Here is a 25,026-nt window from a genome sequence, read left to right on the forward strand (position 1 = left end):
CATGACAACGGATATCTTCTTGATAGAAAGAACCAATGAGAGGATTGGAGACAATGAGAATGCAAATTCAGGCTTGGCAATGATTTTGGCAACGTCGTCATAGGATGTTCGAGGCAACCATGGCTTCTATTATATACAACTAAAATAGAAGCTCAAACTTGTGCTAAACTCTCCATCGACTATGTGGATGTCTATATTAATGATATTATTAATATAGTTCTTGATGATCATTAATGACAAGAAGCAAAATTCAACAATGGTTGGAGGGGAAAAAAACATATCCTGCTCATTGTACGAGTTATATACTGATACATAACTAAAATGAAGGATCAGCCTATGTTGAGCTCTCCATTGAGGCATGTACTAATGATATCATTTATATAGTTTTTTTATCTTAGATAATAAGTAGGGCTCTTCCATATATTCTATTTTTTATCTAATTATATATAATTAAAATAGAATTTCAATTTGTGCTTAGCTCTCCATTCACTACGTAGATGCCCATAGTAATGATATCATCTAATGATTCTTTGTTTTGGATAATAAATAGGACTCTTATATCAAATCCTCTTTTACTATCTATTCTATTATATATATATATATATATATATATATATATATATATATATATATATATATATATATATATATATATATATATATATATATATATATATATATATTACTATCTATTCTATTTTATATATATATATATATAAAATAGAATAGATAGTAATATATATATATATATATATATATAATATATATATATATATAAAATAGAATAGATAGTAATATATATATATATATATATATATATATATATATATATATAGAGAGAGAGAGAGAGAGAGAGAGAGAGAGAGAGAGACTCGGCTTTGGCTAAACTCTTCATTCGTCACATAGATATTTTGGATAATAACTAAGATTCTTATATCTACTGTATTTTATTATGCATTCTGTTTTTTATTCTATTATATTTATCCTATATTGCATTTAAAAAAACTGTACCCTATACATTGGACAGATTATACATTAGTTTACTAATATTTTGGTGCTCCAGGTTAAAACAGGCATCTTTTAGAGGGCAAGCTCAAGAAACAGCTTACCCAGAGTAAACGTACTGAAAAATGTAACAGCTTACCCAGAGTAAATGTACTGAACAATGAATGATCCGAGGATTGCATCCTTTGGTATGTTCGAATATGTATTAAAAATCGAGAAAATGTCACACAAGGATCTAGAGATCACCAGTTTTTTCATTTATAGAGTAAACAGACATTAAGGTACATTTCTGAATATATTGTGGAGAGGTTTGATAGAAAAAATTATACATGTTCAGAATACATCATGTTTCAGGTGCAGCCGATCAGAACACTTGATTCAAAAAACTCGCTTCCCTCTTAGCACTGGAGATGCTGACTCAGATTAAGGCAATGCTGAGATAAAACCCAAATACCTAGTGATGGGATAAGGCTTTTTGTCATCTAATTTCTAAAGTCAAACAGTCCACTTTTATACTTGTAAAGTCTGAATTTGCTCATATTGCAACCAAAAAATCCACATGCCAGCGAGAAGCTAGCAACCATAGTATATATGCACAGAACAATTTGTGGAGCTGCTCCTATTTTTTTTTCACAAAAGAAAATCCAATGGCCACCATATGAGAAACACATGTTACTAAACCATTAAAGCATTCAGAGAAGTTGAGAAAGGAAAAGCGCCAGAGAACCAACAAGAAAATAAAGTTCTCTGTCAAACCAAAGTTTAGTAACTCCTGAACATATAAACCAAATGCCACTTTATCCTTCTCTTCCAACACATCAAAGATCCCCTCTACTATACTGACCAAACCAACCTTGTTACAAGAGTATTCGAGCTTAATAAACAAAAAGGTAGAAAACACATAAAAGCTATACAATCGAACACCAGGAAAACAGCACGTCCATCTTAATCCATCATAGATCACCATCATCATCTCAGACCTTGCCAATGCCAACAGCCAACAAACAAATACTGGAGTTGACATATATAACTACCCCACAATGTGAACCCAACTGCTGTATCCACTAAACTGGTATGACATCGATCTTTGAAGTGTCCTCGCATCTCAAAACTATTCCTTCAAGGCTTGCTGGGAGTATACACTTCGCCCACTGGCATCCGGTGGAAAAGGGCTCTGAGGGAGGAACTATCATGAGCACATTGTCATTCCTTTGGACAACCCCCATTACACTAACAGTGCTGCCTTCTTTGATGTACCTACAGGTGAAAAGACAGAGTAGTTAACTACAAAGTGCGAGCAGAAAATTCATTGACAAGTTTTCTTTCCAATTTTCTGCCTTATGCCAAATCAGTCCTGATGCTAGCCCGCGCTATGTGCAGCAGGCAATACTCAAAGTTTCTCCCCCAAAAAAATGGGCATTGCTCTATCATGCTTATAATATTTGGATATTTCTGGGTAAAAAGCTTGCAAAGTCCAACAAAGAAAGAAAAGCAACAAATGCTTCTAACTTGACATATTACCCTTCTTTCAGGCGCATTACACGATCATCACTTGAAAGGTTCCTCTCCCGCAACCACCTGAGGAATTCAGGAGACAAATCTTTGTTGTTCGGGTTGATGTCAACAACAACGGACTCATCCACATATGGGGTCACCCTTGCACCATAGCCTGTCTTGACCAAGGCTCTTAACCCAGATTGAAAATCAGAGATGTAAAAGTCAACCACATGCCTCTGCCAAAGTTCCAGTTTTTGATGATGGAAAAGTCAGCTCAAGATGACAAAATTACCACAAAATAAAAGAGCATTTGGGATGGTTGCAGTAAAGGCAAACCCAACAAGTATCTGAGAAGTCCAAAAAACGTGAATGATTTGATATCATGACAGCAGAGTTCCAGTGGCTTAGGTGCTCTTTGAACCATAATTTATCAGTTGGTCCTAAAAAAAGTTCAACAATATACGAGAGCTTCTTACCTCCAATGACCTTAGTCCCCAGGTAAAACGACGGTGCTTGGAATTGGCAGCCTTCGAGTCCCAACCCCTGTATTCATATAAACTAGTAGATGTATACACACATCTAGGAACCTTCTGAAATGATGACTCCAGGGGGACATTTCCGCATGTAACAACCTGAGAGAAGCATGAGTCTAAGTGAAAAATCAAACAATATGTAGCCCTGACCATCAAAAATAGACAAAAGGATAGCATTTCAAAAAAAGTGCAAAGTGGAAAATGTGAAATTAATTGGAAACGCCTGCATATGCTTTTTGGTTTAATGCATAGCTCATGTAAACCAACTAAATATTACTGTGTCTCAGTAATCTTAATTTCAAGATTCCTCTTTAGGTTCTGAAAATATCCAGCAATGTTTTAAAAGAAGGTGCATACCCCAGAGACTTTAACATATTGACCATCTTTTGCAGTTCTAAGTTCAGCATCAGGATAGCGGCCAACGAATCCAATGATAGCTCTCCTTCCCCAACAACTATTCCAAATGAAAAGAGCAGCAACCACTCCAAATATAACCACAACAACAATGAGAAGAATGGCATTGTGAACAGCACCAAGAATGAAACCACCTGCAATAAACCCCATCACAAACAGCAGAACAACAGACCACAATATTGGCTTGGGCAAGCTCCCCTTGAATGAAGTTTCATCCTCCTGGCTGAGATTGGTGACAGCCTGGTTATGAGCAATGGAGATGCTATGTAACTTCATTGACCCAGTAGAATCCAGAGGACCAGAGACTTTTCGGGGGGCACCAGATGAACTAAGTGGCCCTGAAGAAATTGGTCCAGATGTGATTAACCCTGTAGCAGGAAGCATTGGCGGAAGGGGGCCAGAATTTTGGCGAGCCATCGGGGTGACCCCTCCAGATTGAGGACCAGATGACTTCTTAACTGGATCTCCATGTCTGTTAAGCGGTCCAGAATTGGATTTCTGTCTGTTTGAGCCTCCAGTGACTGGGACTGCAGATGAAAGAGAACCAGAGGAGTAGCTAGAGCGACCAGGAGCATTAGGCATGATAGGTCCTGAGTGTGAAGCTGCACCACCAAATGATGTACTCCTTGAAGGAGCATTATTAAGTGGTCCAGATTTTCTTGACTTCTCCACATGAAGATCAAACATCTTTCCAAGTTCTCCAGACTTTTTGATATCTCCACCTGTGTATGGCATGGCTGTAGAGCTCATTGTTGGAGGTTTCTCCTTTGGTTGCTCTGGCCGGCCTGAAACATACAGGCCATTGCTGAGCTGATGCGATGGGAATCTGGAACCCATCAAGCTTTGTCAAATTTGCTCCACTAGATCTCAGCAGATGAAATGCCAAATATCTGCTATAGTCCAAAGGATCAAAGTCGAGCGCTAGTATTCGATGACATTATTATCATGAGGCCAAATTTACAATGAAAGTACCATTTCACAGTATATTTCTTTTCAAGCACTCTGTAGGCAGAACCTGTGAACCACGTCAGAAATCAATGAATTCATGTCCATGCAGGGAGAAAGCTATATGAAATAAAGGGTTTACAAAAGATTACTGAAAAAGAATGGAACTGTGGGAATTAGTTTCAATCTAATATCTATGCAATATGTGCATATGCATGGAAGCAAACTGCGTCATAATTATGGTAGTGTTAACATCAAACCTCATTCCAACAAATTTGTATTCCAATATCTTCCCCGAAATTCCTAGGTGCTCCAACCTTTTTATAGCCCGAAAAAATCCTTTCTCACGATTTCATCCTAATGATGGTAATGTTAACCCAATTTCTCAAAATTTCCAAATCTTTTGTAGTATAGTTAGTAATAACTTGTGTTGTTAATTATAACTATATATGGCTATCAATCAAATCCTATATAGAATATGTTTTAATAACATTTATATGTTGCATACTATTATTTTATTTCATACTATATTTATAATATAATTAGATAATCAATTTATAATTGTTTATTATGGATTGCAATGGGATTATTGTTCACCTGATTTGACCCCAAAAACATGATGGATTGAAAAAATTAATATTATACACGATCCAGTCCAACCCGAATGAAATCGGGTTAGGTTGAGTTTAGTTTTTCAGCCCCAGCCATACAGATTGGATTTGGGTTGTGCCTATCCCTGCCCCAACCTGACCCACTTGCAGCCCTACATGTTCCTATATCCAGGAGACATCATGGTGCCTAATCATATTCTGGTAAGATTTTATCTCCCTGGTTCAACAATATAGACTTCCCCACTTGCATCAGCAAATTGAAACAAAGTCATCTTGCTGATTATTTATAACAGAAGATTGGACTAACTTAGGGTTCTAAGTTGCACATTTGGTGAATTTTCTTTCAGTTAGTCACCCATTTCTAGGAAAGGTGACTGATCTCATGATCAGGACTTGTGATATCTTATGTACTAGGGCAGGGATTCAAGCACAGTAGATGCACAAAATATTAAATGGAAAATGAGATCTGGTTCAGCTCAATTACACCATAGCAGGACTGTAACGCATGTTACTGCAAAGAACTCCAATAAAAAAGGATATTTATTTAGACGGCAAGTAACACCAACATCAACTTACTACTGTAGAAATGCAAACCCTGATCCCACGTCAAGATTAATGTCGTACGAGTAGACATTTTGTTTCCACTGAAATCAGGTCATGTCCAACCAATAACACTAAAAGCCATGCAGAATTACGGAAATTATACTATCTTTGACACCCGAAGTCTACACCTAATGTCAAGAAAAAGCACATTCTCAATTAACCCTTTATAGAATTGGCAATTCTCAAATCAATAAGTATATATAAAAGGAAGAAGAAATGACCAAACTGAAACCGACGTTCTAGTAATATTTCTAACTAATCCAACTGTTTTCTTTTTTTGGTAGAACGAACAAATTAATTATTTAAAACGAGTGTAAATACATCGATGAAAATCAGAAAATAGAACATTAAAAAATTGCTGCGGAGGACATGTAAAAGAATCTCGTAATGTAGATCCAGTATGGTTAGGGACATAGCTCGCCATCCAGCGGGCATGGGATTAATTAACTAATCCAACATCTTCGACATCAAGCGGTCGAGAGGAAGAAACAGGCCGCAAGGCAAGATATGCCCACCTATCTGTCTTTGCAAACTGTTTTCAACATCCAAATACTACAAGAACCTGAGAGCAGATCTATTAACATCCGTAAGAGAGCACCCAGAACCTCATCTCAAAAGTGAATATATTTGAAAAAAGAAGCGCGTGCAAGGATGGAGATCCTGCCCGAAATTACCATTTTCCATCACCTACAAACCAGAAACTAAAACCCATATCACATCCTGGGGGAGCACAAAGACCCCAATCTCAAATCCAGCAAAAGAGGCCGAGATTTGAAACCAAGTCTTACATATCACCAAGATCCATCACTCCAGGATTACGACCCAGATCTCTAATGGCGAGGCAAAAGCATTCACAAAATTTCTGGCACTGCAACGAAAAACTCAACAAATATTGTTCTAAAAACAGGCCATAGATCTCAATTTGTAAGTCAAAACATCCATAAATCCTCCCTCTTTTCCACAATATTTTCGAGTGAAAGGCAACTGAAACAGTAGAAACTGCAAGAACTCGAAAAAATCCGAACTTTTTCCCTCAAGTCGGTCACCAAAACCAGAACTCTAGATCCCATACTGTAAGGTAGTAAACCGAGGAACGAAGTAACCCATACCATCACATTCCGACTTCCCTCTGAGAAAAGGAACGACCTTTACCCATCTATCAATCCACACAAATCCCTGCCTCCCAGATCCCAAATCCGGAAAGAAAGCAAGCCCACATTCCCACTCCCATCGAAGGAAGACCAAACGGCCGCGACCAAAACCACGTAGAGCAACCCAAATCCCCCCAAAGACCGGACTTTTCCCACCTTCCCCCTCCCAGATCTCAATCCAGAGAAAGGAGACAAGCGCACATTCTCATTCCCAAAAGAAACGGACACGACGGGATGGATCAGAGACCCAGATTCGAGATCCCAACCCCCCACCACGGAGGGAAACGCACAAACAGAGAAAGGGAGAGAGAAGAGCAAGAGAGGACATCTCTCCGTACCTGGGGAAGCCGATAGGAGTCATGAGATAGCCGGCTTGGAGGCGAATAGGCGGGGATCAGGAGGAGGTAGGGGGTGGGCTTAAGCTGCTAACAATCGCCATCGCCAGAAAGAGAGAGAGCGCTGCCTGTTTCTACTGTATTCTGTCTCCCACAAAACCTCCAAAGAAGAGTGAGGAAGATCAACCCAAAAAATAAAGGGTCATAAGAGGGGAAAGAAAAGTAGAGACACACCTTCCACCTCCACCCTCTCTCTCTCCACCATGCCCTTTTCTGATCTCTCCAATGACCAAAATATCCCTAAGGTCTTGCAACGTTACTGTTAGTATCATACTATTTCCGGAAAAAGTTTTACGTAAAAAATGTACATTTTGATAATTCAACCTATTGCTCTTCCATAAATACGTACATAGATATAGTCGTCGTTATGGTTTCGATATCGAATCCAACTACTAATTAGGTTACTTCCTTTACTACTTACTATTTTAGAGAGATTTTGGACTCATTTTGTATCTATTTTTTCATCTCCATAGAATATTTTATCTCTTGACTCTTATGATAATACTTACGCAAAATTAATATAAGCTACCAATGTATCAAATATATATATATAATTTGTGCAATGATTTTTTTTTTAAAAAAAAAGTAGTAACAAGGTAATGTTGAATTATGATACGTGCAACCTCTTGTGATCTCAGGAAATGCCGCTGTTGATATACACTCCTTTAAGAGAAAATTTGGGATGTAAATGGACAAATACTGAAACATTTGACCCTTCATTTCTAATCAAATCTTCTTAAAATAATCTGGTTTCATAATAGGACTCTGCAGAACCATAATGTTTCATAATAGGACTCCATAAAAAGAAAACATTCATATAAAACTGCTACAAATTTTCTACTGCAGTCCCTGTACATTGCTGATATATCATTAGATTTCTGATGCTTGATTTAAGAAAGGCACACCTTGCAACTTCTACACTAGCTTTGTTTTTTTTTTATATATATATAGATTTTTAGTTACATCTCTTGCCTCATATTTCTTTTAACAAATATTTTAATATATCTCGAAAAGTTATCCACAGGAACTATCTCTGTCTAAATTTTTCTGCTGGCTGGGAGCTATTGGTTGAAGGAGCTACGAGAATCTCACTTGACCGCAGCAATCATGGTGTGAGTACCGCACACTGGTTTTGGGTATGATGTCTCCATCGCTTTGGCTGCATATGGGCATGAAACCCACCCACAGGCTGTGAGGTGGTTCCGAAATGCCATTAGCTCGGCGTCATGATCACATGGCTTCAAGAGGTGGGCCAGCGAGCCCATTGGCTTTCTTCTTGGCGCCTCATCAGTCATCAGCATTGGCCCACAGTTAACAAGATCTATCTGTCTGTGTATTAAAGTAATAACAAAACTTTTTCCTGTCTTGTTTAAGGCAGCTTTAATCAAGAGCTTGCACTGGACACATCAATTTGTGTGGATTGGTACTAGGTAAAGCCCAACTACAAATTATGTCCTTTTTTTTTTTCATGTATATAGAAGAAGCTATTGGATATTTGACCAGATTATCCCTTCTAGGGTTGGTACAATGACAAAGCCTACATAGATGGTCCCTAAAGATTAATTCATGCGAGTTTCAAAGCCAGATATCATGGATTAGTCTTGTACTGTATCTGCAAGTTGGTAGAAGCAGCTAATTACTGAAAACCATAGCAATCTATCGATTTCTTTAAAAGTTTGACCGGAATATATTTTGGCCGACATTTGCATTTTATGATTTATCGATCTTACTTGACCTAAACCATGTAACTTATAATTACAAGGCATTTCAAGATTTTTTCTGTGCCGCACTATCTAAGGTGCGAACCGATTGGCTTCAAGTCAATATTAGACTTCCAACTACTTGATTTATTTAAATTATAAATAGAGATTTTTGCATAAATATTTTTTTAAAATTTAAATTTATGTGAATACTTTCTTAAAATTTATATTTTTTTTTGTATCCTTATAAAATACTGTTTTTGCATAAATACCTCTAATATAACGGTTCTTCCAACACCGTTAATAAAAAATATATTTATTTTAACAAAAAATAAAATAAAATGTTAAAATTACTTTTTTGTCTTTTATTGCGATGGCTTTATAAATATTTCTTTTTGCACGTCTATCTATTAAGAGTATTTTAGTTATATTATTTTGAAATCATTAATTTTTTAATGGCGTTAGATAGTGTAGATACATATGAAAAACAAGTATAATAAAGGTAAAATAACAAAACAAGTATTTTATAAGGATATACATGTAAATATCAATTTTGAGAGGGTACTCATATAAAATTTGGTATTTAGAAGGATATTCATGTAAAAAATCCACATAAATATAAATTTCTAAGGAAAAGAGCCATACAACTTGCTTATTTGAAAACAGGTTATTCCAGTATGGTTTTCTTGGAGTCTTGCTGATTTTGTCGCATCGAGTTCAATCGTAAGAGCCACGTATCTGGTCCACAATGGATTTGGTCGAATCGTCGGTAGCTACGAGTTAATTTATTGGTTTATCATGGACTTAAACTCAGCACAGATGGAGTGATTAGGCAGTCAAGTAAAAAAAAAAAAGGGTGATTTGGGCAGTCCAATAAATCAACCGGCAAGGATTAATTAATCAAGGAATAAAATTGGTGGCCTTGTCATTTAATGGTCAACATAGTTATTGTTTCCCACCAAGGCAGGTTTGAGCTGGCTTGGATGCCACGTTACGGAGCGAGCGGTCTTTTTGGACATTTTTCTTTTGCCCCCGCCTCGTGTTTCCAGCTCCCACGGCCGCCGTCTCTCCTCTGCGCCCGATAACGACGTGCGAACGAAGGCGCGGTGCGAAACAGCCGTCCCCGATGCGTAACCGGGATTCACGTGCTATGCGCGTGATAGAAGATGTGGATGGCTGGGACCGTATTGGAGAAAGCATTGGTGGCTTTGATTCTACTTGATATGTATACCCTTAAATGGCAAGCATGTCTGCTAATAATGCTGGTTTGATTTTTTTAATGGAGCCAAATATATATATATATATATATATATATATATATATATATATATATATATATTTGCCAATTAAAAAGAAATTATTTGTGATTTCGAGACCTTAGCTTAGATATCAAATGATCAAAAAAAGGACAATCTAAATAATATTAAATTATGTATTTTTTTTATTTGTTGTATAAGCTACGGATCTTCAAATCATATGATTTTGGTATACAAGTAATTTAAAAGTAGTAGATTATACCCAATGGCTTGAATTATTGATATAAGATTTCTATTATCCAATGTAAATCTGACCAGATTTTATTAGAGATTTACTCGAGTGTAACCAGTGCAGTTATATATATATGTGTGTGTGTGTGTGTGTGTGTATGTGTAGGTTTTATATAAGTAAATTGGTACATATATACATATACCCATATACATATGCATACATATATATATATATATATATATATATACACACTCGCGCGCGCGATATCAACGAGTAAAAACTCAAACAGGTTGGTACATAGGTCCAGGTTTTATATAGGTAAATTGGCTGGGTATGGATTTATATTTTCCAATCTAAATATAAATGGATTGGACATAAGTTGGCAACTTTTTGTCTCAAACTCGGCTCAACCTAACTCGAATTGGATGTGATCTATTGCCACCCCTAGGTTGAGACAGCTTGAGCAATAACAACCAATCAATTTAACTTTTTTCTATAAAAAAAGAGAAAAAAGCTGTGCCTGAATATAATGTTTCTGAGTAAAAGCATTGATCCCATGATAGTTTCTTTTTTCAGTTCTCAATGCTAAAATTGACTTGAACAAGGCATTTGTTATGTCATACTCAATGCTAAACTATTATTTCTTGAATCCGTTTTCCTCTAAAGAAAAATATATGTATAGGAGACATTTGATGACCAAAAGAAATGCTATATATTTTTCTGAGATTCAATGTACATGCATGTGCAGTATGCATAAATAAATAGGCAGAGATGTTTTGGCGTATGTATGAACAAGATGAGAAAACAATAAGAAGAAATAAGTCAGGAACCGAACATTTCTATAAGAAAAGTTGTCCTGACAACTTGGATTCATAAGATGCTCCAAAACCAGTATTGTGCCTTTTTGAGGCAACATGATGTGAATGCCCTAGCTAGAGATTTTCTTGGTATAAGAGATTTCAATTAGAGAACAGTAACAAAAATCATATAAGGTGGGCACTATAGAATATCTTATGGGATTTTGTCATGTTTCCTGTAGCATCTTCTTAAAGAAAAAAAATCCAAAAGTCAAATAAGAATAAGACTCTTGCTACTAATAGAGTCTGTTAATCTCGAAACTTTAAGAAAATAAATGCAAGATGATTAATTACTTGGTGTGTATTATCTGGTCATATAATATGTACTGATAAAACTGTATATCAAAACTTGAAAGTTTATATTAGATCATTGTTAGGTGTGTATCAGAAAGTCGACGGTGTATATGACCGGCCATGTAGGGTGTATTGGTGAATATGATATTATGGAAATATATATTAATTTGTTTTGAAGTATGTATTGGATTGCTAGGTGACTAATTTGCTAAGTGTACATTATCTTACTGTGTACTGTATACTGGTGAACATTATATTTTAGAAATTGCATATCTATTTATCTAGATGTATATATTGACTTACTAAATAACTAATTTACTTAGTATGTATTACTTGGCCATACAATATGTTGTATTTTTTTTAACCACGAAATTGACGACTTTGTTAGTAGAAGAAATCTATAATTTCTGGATTTCTTCTTTAAGATGCGCACTAAAAAAAAATATGGCAAAATAGAAAATTTGCTCTATATTTTTTTTTCTCTTGTGCCCGTCCCATATGATTTTTGTTCGAAGAACAACCCTTGTCAAGAGGATTTTAGGGGAGATTCCATGGCAGTTCCCAACTTGCTTTCCATCACGTATCCGGGTAGGCGACGTCCATATAAAAAAGAGACTATGTATATATATATATTGGTTTAGGTCTCTTTGATGAGGTTCGGCGGTTGGGGTGAAAAAGGACATAACAACGAGGCTCAAGGGGAGAAGGTACAAATGGTGTGGTATATTTATTTGTTTTTTTTTTTTTCTAAAAAAAAAAGGGAGCAGGGGGAGAAAAGGACAAGCTCAACCCCGCGTAGCAGCCCCCACTGGGCCCCCCACCTCGCCAAGAGAATGTTCGATGCGGGCAAACCGGGTCGTGTGTTGGGCACGCCGACCTATTTTACTTATACCCTCCCCACCCGTGAGCCGGCTCGGTTACCCGACCCGACCCTCCGTGTGAGTACGTCACACCTGGCACCACCCAGGCTACCAGCCGACCAGTAGCACTTCCAGACCCCGTGTCCAGGCGTGGAGCATTCGGTCCCCAAATTTAATCGACGCCCGCGCGTTTCGAACCTGGAACCACTTGGTTGGAAGTAAACGCCTCGTTCCAACTGAGCTACCACCTTGGTGGTGGTATATTTATTTGTTCATTGAGAGGCAGATTACTCCTCGTTATTATTCTATTAGTTAAACAAACAACTTCAACAATGGGTTTTTTTTTTTTTTTGATGTGGGAATGGCTAAAACAATAATTTAGGGAGATTTCTTAGTTCAGAAGAAAATCACAGTGATTTTGTCAATATAATTAATTAGGGACAAGCAATGAGTTTGCTAAGGCTATAAGTAACATTTACTTTAGCCTCTCTCACAATGTGATTGATCCTACTAACAACCTAGCTACTTAATTGCTAGGGAACAAGGAGAAGCTCCCTAATTTTATTGGAAGTGGTCCATGTAAACCCGACAAATAATCAAGAAGTCGTTCGTTTTAAGATATATATGCAAAAAATCGCTTTGAAAGTCATATTTTAAGTTTTCCACCATCAAAGATTCTGAATTTACAAAAGAAGTGAAGGGGTTTTGTTTGGTTACCATAGCCTAGAAAAGCATACTAATATAGACACCGAAATAGAGCAAGAAGCACATATTTTGGAAATCTCAGCAGTAGATATATGAATTTGGAACATTATTTCATTGCATTAATTATTGAAAGAATTATGATGATTCACAAATGCATTCAAATATACACAAGTTTTATCAAAGGGGCTAGTCATGAACCGATCAAATTTGGATGAGGATAGAATAAGGAGAACAAGACAAAGCAATGACAAAATAGTTCTCAGAAGAGACATCCAAGACGTTTTATTTTGGCACAGGTTGTGGTTGAAATCTAGCATGAGGGTGACCACGCCGAAAGAAGCCGAGAAGACACCAGTCGGGATAGAGGAAGAGAGCCACCTCCTGAGCTCCAGGGAACCTACACAAAGCCTTGGCCAGGAATTCCAGTGAAGGCCCTCCGATGGCTAAGTTAGCTGAATTTTTGGAGGGGTTTAGAATGGCTTTCTTATAGCTTTTATTGTCCTTTTCTTGCTTACCGAGGGCCTTTCCCTACCCCTTTTTATAGAGTGAGGGTTTTGGCTGTTATTTGTAGCCTTTTGGCTGAGTTTTGATCAGCTGATGGTGCGAATTACGAAGACTAATCTTGCCGGCGAAAGATCTGGAAGACATCATTCCAGATTTGCTCTGAAGATCCATGGGGCCTTCGATGAGGATTTAGGAGATATTTCTCCAGTTTTGTCCTAAGGATTAGCGGAATCTTTGATTAGAATTTGGGGACGGCGGGATTGAGGTTCACAGAATGGGGTGCCCGGGTTCAATTTTTTGGGGACGGCGGATCAATTTTTTTCATCCTCTTTCAACGCTATGCTTAGAATGGGGTGCCAAGGCCTTCAACTTTTGGGCAATGGATCCATTGTTCATACACTGAAGGACCATTCAGATCATGTCAATTTCATCACAACGACATCCGCGATGTAGAATTTGGAACGATTCGATGTCCTTGAGCACCTCAATGAAAGTGATCTAAAGAACCTCCTCTATAAAAGGAGGGTAACACGCGGTTGCTCGCCTAGAATAAATGTTTAACTTCTCTAACGTGAATTTTTTGAAATCAGAAGCAACTCCCAATAATTAGTTTTCAGGAGCTAGGAGAAAGGACATTATCCAAGAGAGAGCAAAATATTGGTCTTGTTTTCACCATATTCTTGCTTTGTCTGTGAATCTTGTAGAGCTCCACCTGCGATCACTTGCTCATTTCCTTAGGTTGGCATGGCTTCAAGGTTTTTAAAAAAGATTTTTTTTTCTCGTTTTTTTTTGTTTTGTCTTCTTCATTTCTTCGTTTGTAAGATGTAGTCCAACGTTCAAATTCTAGTGGTGGCATCTCGACTTCATTTCTTCCTCCACCATTTTGGATCACATCAATCCTCACCTTGTGATCTTCGCAGAGAAAGAAAGAATGGTTTTGAGGCAGCCGGCATCCCAGTCAATACGGCATAAAACTTTTCAATTCAAACTTTTTGACCGTTGCTCATTATTCTTGGGAGGACGTCCGCATATATATATATATATATATATATATATATATATATATATATATATATATATATATATATATATATTCATTAGAAATTAGAGTTACGTTATGTATAACTTGATCCTGATCAATGTATATATGCTGGTTCACGTCCTAGTTTAAGAAGAGGGTCAAGTGTTTGACCCATAAATAAACCGTTTATCTAATATTTGAATGATATTTGTGTTTCAAATTAGTTCAGCACAAGATTTAACCTCCACCTAATGAACTGCTTTGTGATGTCATTTTTTCGCATTTGATGCGGAATATAAGTTACTTTTGCAGCCTTGGATCCAGCAACTTTGAATGGAATCGAAAAACTGAGCTCCAATTTCAAGCACACTCGAGTCCTGAGCGCCATGCGCTCAAACCTTGGAGACAAGGTGTGTTGATAGTAATCTCCAATGAAAAGATATTGTTTTGTTAACATGCTAAGGTGAAATCTAATATTTGGTGCATTCCTAATAGTCTGTGATCTCAAACCAACAATTTTCACATTACACCATGATCACTAATATAAATTTGCAAGCTAGTGTTCTCATATAGAATGAATTGCCATGCAGCTGAGGCCTCCTCTGGCTCTCAAAAGTGAGAACTATGACAAACCAAAATGACAGCTCTGAATTCTTAGTTGGGGATGGCCTATGGTTCTGAGCATTTTAATGCACCTTATACATTGTATCTGATATATGTGGGTCATTGGAGGATTGCACATCTCTATCCATTTCTTGTATCTTTTGAGCGGAGTACTTGAGATTGTGACGAGTACTGGATTATGATTCAGTCTTGCATTTTTTGAGATTAAAATCGAGGATAAATTACAACCCACCTACCCTCAGGATTAGAAGTAAATTATACTGACACCCAATAGTTTAAAAAAAGTTATGCTTATCTCTCCGAGGTTAATTTCTTATTCAATACTTTAATCTATAACAGAACATTAATCAAATTGGTTAACCTTAAATAGAACCCAAATGTAGCACAAAAAAAAAAACCCAATAACCTTAAATGATATAGTAGCCATCCAAAAATATAAGAATATGTGTGTATCCTCCTCTCCACTTAAGAATAATTTTGACTTTTCATATAAGGTATTTAGTTTCACTAGCGCCGTTAATTTAATTGGATGTAAGTGTACATTTTATAAACTATTAGATGTAAGTGAAATAAATGTAAATCTCAAAAGGTTTCTATAATTTATTCTAAAATAAATATCGTTCAAAGTTGAAAGTTGGCACCTCTTGATGGCCACAATTTCATTGGCATGGCATGTGTTGCTCCAAGAACCCAACCATGTTGTTAGTTTTAGATGGTCATGATCCAAACTAGTGTTGGCAGAATCGGTACCGGGCACCATACCGGTAGTCCGATGGGACGAGTCGGTATGGGCCTACGTAGTATCATGCCGAGTCCGTACCGACATAATAGAGGATGCAAGGGAGAGAGAAAACGAGAGAGAGGAAGGAAGAGACAGAGAAGGAGGGAGGCTGGCGGAGGGCCCTTGAAGGCCGACAACTCGGATAGGAGGTGAAGAAAACCTCTGTGGCAGAAAAATATGACGGATCCCCTATTTCGTTCGAAACAGAGGTCTTGCCCTTTTTTTTATTTTGAAATTTTTAAGTAAAGTCAGCAAATCGCTTGCTGACTTCACTTAAAAATTACAAAAGATAAAAAAAAAACCGCCGGAACAGCTTAGAACGGCCGGAATTGTCGGGTTCAGAAAGGTTACCCTGATCCAAATTGTGGTATGCATGCTGGTTCCATGGATTTGCTTAATAATTGCCCAGCAATTGATCCTCAAACGGCTATTTTACCGGACGGATCATTAATGAAATACATGCCGTCGTACTCGAATACTGTAGACATGTATATGTTGGCTTCTGAAATAAATTTCTTCCAGTAAGATGATTCATTACCGCTGAGCAAAAACTTAATTTTGAAAGAGAAGGATGCTGTGGATGAAATAAGTTGTGTCCTGTAAATATGTACAGAGTTTATTCTAATGATCATAGGTGTAAAAAGATGTACCTGTTCGTCTCGTCGCACTTTTAGTTTTCTCTATTGATTTACAGATCTTGATCAAGTTATTGTTTAAAGTGAATGCATCAACAGGATTGCTGGCTTCGTTATGGCGCTGGAAATTAATCAACTGTATGGATTCATATTTTACAAACTCTTTTTTTGGGGGGTAAGGAATAGTTAAACTTTGCTTACAGTTGATATTATCATGAGAATTCACATTAATCAACTCCTAGTTTTTGGCAGAAGAAAATGGCTACGTATCATTTCCATTCTAAGAATATATATGGAAGATGCTCCTAGCACATGTGGTGAAGCACAAACATGCGTACCGGATTACTGGTATAGATCATGTTGCCGCCAAAATCCAACCTAATAGAGATGGATGAATTGACAAACGATAGTTGGTTAGCGTCCAGGAGCAAGATTTACCATATTCGAAGCCAAATCGCGAGCCAAACTTTCGAAGACCATAACTTGATCATACGACACTAAAAAAAGATGATTTTTATTTGAAATTAGATAATATTTTGAGATCTATAACTTACATCCAACTCCTAGAAAGTTAAAATGGGCCAAAATTTTATTATTTGGGCCTAATACGGGCTGGTCAAATAAAAGTTTCCTTTTAAGAAGATACTTTAAACGAAAGTATCTTTCAATGTGAAAAAAAATAGGTAAATTACTAGAAGGTAAAGTTAATGTAGAAGTCAAGATCTATCTCTTGTAGGATTTTAGTTTTTTTCTTGATTATTTCTATTAGTCGTATTTATTTTTGGAATCTAGTCCTATTAAAACTAGGAAAGAAATCCAACTTGAATTGAGCAAGGGAGTGATGCAGCGAGAAAAGAAAGAAAAAGCAATTTGATCACGAGGTTATACTTCGAAGATCAACACACAAATAGAAGAAAACTAAATTGAAGAATTCTTCACTTAGTTAAAGAAATTCTCTGGAAAATAACTTTATTAGTATCTCCAAGGTTGTCCCTTATAATCTATTACATGCATATTTAGGATATGGTACTCTAACCCTAATTCGAGCATTAAATTCGATGTAGAATCATACTCAAAATAAGACTTGATAATAAAAAAATATACTAGAATTATTCTAGTACAAATATGGCAATGTGACTAAAATTTGATAGTCTTTAATAATAAATTTGTAAGCAATATGTCAAAAACCTCTAAAACCCATTCACTTGCACGCTCGCTCATGGAAGGGAAATAAATCAAAATTTTGCTTACTGTAGTTTTTGACCATGAATCCGCTGGCTCCTTCAATGCTTGGAATGGTCTAGTTGGTCATATACTCATTGATTGTACCTTGTAAATAGAGGCTATATACCTTAGTTTATGATGTGTAGATCATCAATGAAAAAAAAGAGATATAAACCCTACTTTTATAATTTTTTATTTTTTTCTAAATTTCTTTTGAGAGATTCGATCTAAATGGGTTGAGGGGACATAACATCAGTGGATATACCAAGGAAGAATGTTGAAAGCTTCATCCTAAGTTGCAGTCGAGGAGAAAAAAGCTGAAGAATAAGAATTCCAAGAAGAAAGGGAAGGCGGTCCTCAATCATACAGAGATTAAGAAGTTGCTTGAGCTTGAGCAAGCAGACTCAAAAGTGAGCTTAATGGCGAGAAAACCTGAGACAATAATTGAGGCAGACCTAGTGGCACAAGAGCTACTCTTCCACTTAAAGATCCAAGTGAAACAGAGCATCATCAGGGCTATTGTAGATCTTGAAAGCCAAAAGAATCTTATCTCTAACAATCTAGTTCAGAAGCTAGGATTGCAAACTAAGACTTTTTCACATCCCTACTTCTCTATTGGATTCAGAAAGATGTCAAGTCGAAGATCACTAAATAGTGTATCTTCATATTTGCAATTGCTAAGAAGTAGAAGGACAAGGTAACATATGAAGTAGTTCCTTTGGATGTTTTCCATGTTATCTTTAGGAAATCGTACCTTTGGAATCAAGATGCAGTCTTCTACGGGGGACAAAGGAAAGAGTTCATGATCAATACCTCTAAAATACAAGAAAGCATACATATTGCAGCCGCAAACCCAACAAAGCGACTTGTTCATGCCTGCAACAAGTTTGTGATGATGATATGGAAACCGATACTACTGATGAGAGGCCACATTCTCATTTCTTAGTTCCATCCATTGAGATCGAGATAGAGGGGAAGTCGCCTTCGTTATCGTCAACAAGGATGGCAAGGAGCATCTCTACCACAAAATCTAGATATGGAAATAGGATAAGCGATTTGTTGAGATCTAAAAGCTGTTGGAATATTTCAAAATTCCGAGTCTGCCCTTCTCTCTCTTTTGTCTTTTTGTCTAGTGTACTTTCTTTAGTCCCACATTGGAAAGGAACAAAACTCAAAAGTTCTTTATATAGTATTCAACATTTTAACTTGGTGAAGCAAAGAAAGAAAGTAGCCCACGCGCGCATGAACTCAATGGAGGTCCAAGCCAAAATTGGCGAATCCGATCCGGAAACGTTTAACCGGGCGCGTTGCGATTATCACGCGCAGGGGGACCCCCCCCCCCCCCCCCCGCGGGTGTGGGCTTGAGCCAGGTTTCTAATCTAACCTATCCTCTCTCTGTTTCCGAAAGCCTCTTTGTTTCTTGTTCCCGAGAAGAGTCTCCCTGTTTTCTTCTCTGTTGTCATTCCAAGAGCGCGGTTCTGGGCTGTTCGACCGTCACTTCATCTGCGAGTGTACGCTTGGAGTGATCCAGTTGTTGTATCCTGGAGGATAGGCCGCCATTACCTGCTACACCGAGATTCAATCTCCGAGGGGCGCGATCTATTCTTAAGGACAGTGAAATCACGCCTCAACTGATAAGTTCTTCCTTCTTTCATCTATTATTTTTCTTACAATCTTAAGAATAGTTCGGCATGGATTCTGCTATGATTACTGCTAGATCAATTCCTGATACTTCTAAAATTGAGAGTTTCAATGGTATGTATTTTAAGAGATGGCAAGAACGTGTTTATTCTGCATTGGATATGCTTAATTTTGCTCAGTATTTAAATCAGTCAAAACCGATAGAAGGGTCTGAAGATTTTGACACTAAATTCAAAGAGTGGGAACATGGAAATAAAATCTGTAGACACACAATTCTGAGTACACTGTCCAATGAACTTTTTGATGTCTACTGTTCATACAAAGAAGCTGCAGAAATTTGGGAAAATCTGAATAAAAAATATGTGTTAGAAGATGCTGGAGTACAGAAATATGCTATAGGAAATTTTCTGCACTTTCAAATGTCCGAGGATAGGGATGTGTCATCCCAAATACATGATTTTCATAGATTAGTCACTGATCTTAAAAATGAAGATATAATGCTTCAAGAAGTTTTCCTAGCCGGCTGTTTGATTGAAAAATTACTTGAGTCTTGGAAACATTATAAAAATAGCATGAAGCACAAAAGGAAACATATGAGTCTTGAAGATGTTATTGTTCATATTAGAATAGAAGAACAAAATCGAGTCAGAGACCGAGAACAATTGGCCAAGGAAATGACTTCAAAAGCCAATGTTATAGTCAGCAAACCAGGTGGGTCTCGTTCAAAGTCCAAGAAGCCTTATCTCAAAAATGATAAGAAACCTAAGTTCCAAGGTCCAGGTTTTAAAAGAAAAGGAACTTGTTTTGTTTGTGGAAAACCTGGACATTATGCTAATCAATGCAGGTTTAGAAAAAGGAATGATATATCTGCTAAACCAAATGCTAACTTGGTGGAGACAGATATTATTGCAGCAGTTGTGTTTGAAACCAACATGGTTATGGGAGCAAAGGACTGGGTGGTAGACTCTGGGGCTACCAGACATATTTGTGGAAATAGAAGTGCGTTTACTTCCTACACTCCATTGAATGAAGGCGAGGAACAAGTGTTCATGGGTGATTCGAGACCCTCGCCAGTGGTTGGCAAAGGAAAAGTACTCCTCAAGCTAACATCAGGAAAAGTCCTTTCCCTGAATGATGTGCTGCATGTTCCTAATATCCGTTGGAACTTAGTATCTGTTTCTTTATTAGGAAAGGCTGGAGTTAAAGTGTATTTTGAGTCTGATAAAATTGTAATGACTAAGAACAATGTTTTCATTGGGAAGGGTTATTGTAACCAGGGTTTATTTGTCTTGAATGTAACCGAAACTATGAATGAAAATGCATCATCTTTTGCTTATTTGATTGATTCTGTTGATGTATGGCATGGTAGATTAGGACATGTTAATTTTTCTTATATCAAGAAAATGAAAGACCTAGGCTTGTTAAATAATATTACCTTTGGAAATGTGAATGATAAATGTGAAGTATGTGTAGAATCTAAATCTACTAAAAAGAGTCATAAGTCAATAGAAAGAGAAACTGAATTACTTGGATTAATACATTCTGATTTAGGAGATTTGAAAAACACTCCAACTAGAGGAGGAAAAAGATTTTACATAACTTTTATTGATGATTATTCTAGATACACTAAGGTATATCTACTTAGGACTAAAGATGAAACTTTTGAAAAATTTCAGCAATATGTTACTGAAGTAGAAAATAAATTTAATAAGAAAATTAAAAGAATAAGGACTGATAGAGGAGGAGAATATGAGTATAATCTCTTCAATAAATTTTGTGAAGATAAAGGTATAATCCATGAGATTACCCCACCATATTCTCCTGAATCTAATGGAGTTGCTGAACGTAAAAATAGAACTCTAAAAGAAATGATGAATGCTATGTTAATAAGCTCAGGAGTACCTCTTTATTTGTGGGGGGAAGCTATTCTTTCTGCTTGTCACATTCAAAATAGAATACCTTATAAAAAATCTGGTAAGACACCCTATGAGTTTTGGGAAGGTCATGTACCTAACCTTACATATCTTAAAGTGTGGGGGTGTTTGGCCAAAGTTCTATTACCTGAACCAAAGAAAAGAAAGTTGGGACCTAAAACCTTTGATTGCTTATTTATTGGTTATGCATTAAATAGTGCTGCTTATAGATTCTTGGTATTAAAATGTGAATCTAATATTATGGAACCCAACACTATAGTAGAATCTAAAAATGCTGATTTCTTTGAACATATCTTTCCTATGAAACTAGGTAAAGAAAAAATTGACTCTCAGTCTCATAATAAACAAGAAAAGGAGGCACATGAAAATTATGAAATTGATTTAAGAAGAAGTAAAAGAACTAGAAAAGAGAAAAATTTTGGAAATGATTTTTACACCTTTCTTGTTGATAATGAACCTCAAACTTATAAAGAAGCAATAACTTCAGCTGATGCACCTTTTTGGAAGGAGGCTATTAATAATGAAATAGAGTCTATTATGTCTAATCATACATGGACCTTAGTTGATTTGCCTCCAGGTGCTAAATCAATTGGTTGTAAGTGGATTTTTAAAAGAAAGTTAAAACCAGATAATTCAATTGATAAGTTTAAAGCAAGATTAGTAGCAAAAGGATACTCACAAAGAAAAGATATTGATTATTTTGACACCTTTGCACCAGTTTCTAGAATTTCATCTATTAGAGTACTCATTGCATTAGCATCCATTCATAATTTAGTAATTCACCAAATGGATGTAAAAACTGCATTCTTGAATGGAGAATTAGATGAAGAAATTTACATGGAACAACCTGAAGGTTGTGTTGTTCCTGGTAATGAGCACAAAGTTTGTAAATTAGTAAAATCCTTATATGGATTAAAACAAGCACCTAAACAATGGCATGAAAAATTTGATAAAGTATTGGTATCTAATGGCTTTCTAATTAATGAGGCTGATAAGTGTGTTTATAGTAAGGTTGTTAATAATGTTGTTGTGATCATATGTTTGTATGTTGATGATATGCTTATAATGGGAACTGATTTGAATATAGTTATAGATACTAAGAAATTTTTAGCTTCAAATTTTGATATGAAAGATATGGGTGAAGCTGATGTAATTCTTGGGATTAAAATAACAAGAAGTTCTAATGGACTTATGCTATCACAAGAACACTATATTGAGAAAATTTTAAGAAAATTTGAGCATTATGATAGTAAACCCGTATCTACTCCATATGATGCTAGTATACATTTAAGGAAAAATAAAGATAATGGTATTTTACAAATAGAATATGCTCGCATCATTGGTAGTTTAATGTTTTTAGTTAACTGCACTCGTCCTGATATTGCTTATGCAGTAGGAAGATTAAGTAGGTATACTCATAATCCTAGTAAGGACCATTGGAGTGCTGTTCATAGAGTACTAAGGTACTTGAAAGGAACCATTAATTATGGTTTGTTATATCGTGGATTTCCAGCTGTACTAGAAGGGTATAGTGATGCAAATTGGATCTCTGATTCAGATGAGATGAAATCCACGAGTGGATATATCTTTACTCTTGGTGGGGGTGCAGTATCTTGGAAATCATCCAAGCAAACATGCATCGCTCGGTCTACAATGGAGTCCGAGTTTATTGCCTTAGAAAAGGCAGGTTCTGAAGCTGAATGGCTTAGAAATCTTGTGGGAGATATTCCATTATGGAATAAACCAACACCTTCTGTGTCTATTCTTTGTGATAACCAAGCTGCTATATATCGAGCTAAGAATAAAGTTTATAATGGGAAGAATAGACACATAAGGTTGAGACATAATATTGTAAGGCAGCTGCTTGATGATGGGATTATATCTCTTGAGTTTGTAAAGTCAGAGTTGAATTTGGCCGATCCTTTGACAAAACCACTAGGTAGAAAACTAGTGAGTGAAACATCGAGGGGGATGGGACTAATGCCTATATCAAAGTCAATAACGACAGAAACCCAACATGTGTGATTGGAGATCCCATGAAGCATGTTCATATGGGTAATAACAAGTCGCTAGTTGACTGTGAGTACACTATCGTATTTAATTTTGGAAAATCCATCCCTATGGTGTAGATAGTGCAAACTGCAGTAGATAAGGATGAGGTAAAGCTCTTAATGGATACCATAGTCCTTTAGGATGGTGTGTATACCTGCAGTACACACTTGATGGATCCACCTATATGGGTGTGGGAGTGGGGCCGCTTCCTATGAGAATTAGGCAGTTCTCTAAAGCACTCATGAATATCCAGGTAAGGTGCATGGCCTATTTGCACCAACCCGTTTAGAACAAGCCCAGAACTTGAGAGGTCAATGTGGGCTATGAGTCACTGTTTTACATAAAGGACTTTTGGTTCATAGAAATTTCATATTTCACCAAAAGTTCTGTAAGTCATACTTACTAGTCCTAAAAAATGGTTCATAGTCTCAAAGACACCAATTTGATGCATTGAACTCTCGCGCTCGTTAACTTATTATTGAATTTTAAAATATGTGGGGGATTGTTGGAATATTTCAAAATTCCGAGTCTGCCCTTCTCTCTCTTTTGTCTTTTTGTCTAGTGTACTTTCTTTAGTCCCACATTGGAAAGGAACAAAACTCAAAAGTTCTTTATATAGTATTCAACATTTTAACTTGGTGAAGCAAAGAAAGAAAGTAGCCCACGCGCGCATGAACTCAATGGAGGTCCAAGCCAAAATTGGCGAATCCGATCCGGAAACGTTTAACCGGGCGCGTTGCGATTATCACGCGCAGGGGGACCCCCCCCCCCCCCCCCCGCGGGTGTGGGCTTGAGCCAGGTTTCTTTTTGCCGTTTTATTTTTTGAATTGTTTTGAATAAAACGTCGCGTCTTTAAAAACAGCTCTTTGGTTATCTCTTGATAAAACGTCGCGTCTTTAAAAACACCTCTTTCATAAAACGACGTGTCTTTTAAATACGCCTCTTCATTTCTTTTTAAACCCTATCAGATCCGATAGAGTAATCTAATCTAACCTATCCTCTCTCTGTTTCCGAAAGCCACTTTGTTTCTTGTTCCCGAGAAGAGTCTCCCTGTTTTCTTCTCTGTTGTCATTCCAAGAGCGCGGTTCTGGGCTGTTCGACCGTCACTTCATCTGCGAGTGTACGCTTGGAGTGATCCAGTTGTTGTATCCTGGAGGATAGGCCGCCATTACCTGCTACACCGAGATTCAATCTCCGAGGGGCGCGATCTATTCTTAAGGACAGTGAAATCACGCCTCAACTGATAAGTTCTTCCTTCTTTCATCTATTATTTTTCTTACAAAAGCAAAGAAGATTAAGATCGAGAAAGGGCACTGGACTGTGTCATCAAGAGGAAGGTCCTAGAAATCAGGCATGGAAGGATCCGGTCATTTCGGATTGGCCAAAAGGATCAGTCGCGAGATGGGGAAGCAGTATTTCTTCACCTTCAATTTTGATTTAATAGAAGCTAAATCTCCTAAATAGGAAGAGCCCTAATCCAGAAGGATCACTAGACTTGATGTAGACCATTTTGGCCACTACACAAAGGGCTAGATAGGGTCCAAGAGCAAGA

General features: G+C 36.9%; 1 protein-coding gene across 2 annotated transcripts; it reads right to left on the reverse strand.

Moving 5' to 3' along the window:
- Window positions 1–1,664: 1,664 nt before the first annotated feature.
- Window positions 1,665–7,333, reverse strand: LOC120103734 (uncharacterized membrane protein At1g16860-like). 2 transcript variants are annotated; one of them, XM_008783545.4, is made up of 6 exons: window positions 7,098–7,302; window positions 4,422–4,464; window positions 3,393–4,339; window positions 2,979–3,134; window positions 2,527–2,738; window positions 1,665–2,262 (listed from the first exon to the last, which is right to left on the reverse strand). In XM_008783545.4, the coding sequence occupies exons 3-6, from the start codon at window positions 4,284–4,286 to the stop codon at window positions 2,070–2,072; spliced, it is 1,455 nt and encodes a 484-aa protein (XP_008781767.1). In that variant the 5' UTR covers window positions 4,287–4,339; window positions 4,422–4,464; window positions 7,098–7,302; the 3' UTR covers window positions 1,665–2,069. The 2 variants fall into 2 exon arrangements, with proteins under 2 accessions (XP_008781767.1, XP_038984758.1); XM_039128830.1 differs by having other exon boundaries at window positions 3,393–4,464; window positions 7,098–7,333.
- Window positions 7,334–25,026: the final 17,693 nt, after the last annotated feature.

This window comes from Phoenix dactylifera, chromosome 1 (genome assembly GCF_009389715.1).
Source record: "Phoenix dactylifera cultivar Barhee BC4 chromosome 1, palm_55x_up_171113_PBpolish2nd_filt_p, whole genome shotgun sequence".
NCBI lineage: Eukaryota > Viridiplantae > Streptophyta > Magnoliopsida > Arecales > Arecaceae > Phoenix > Phoenix dactylifera.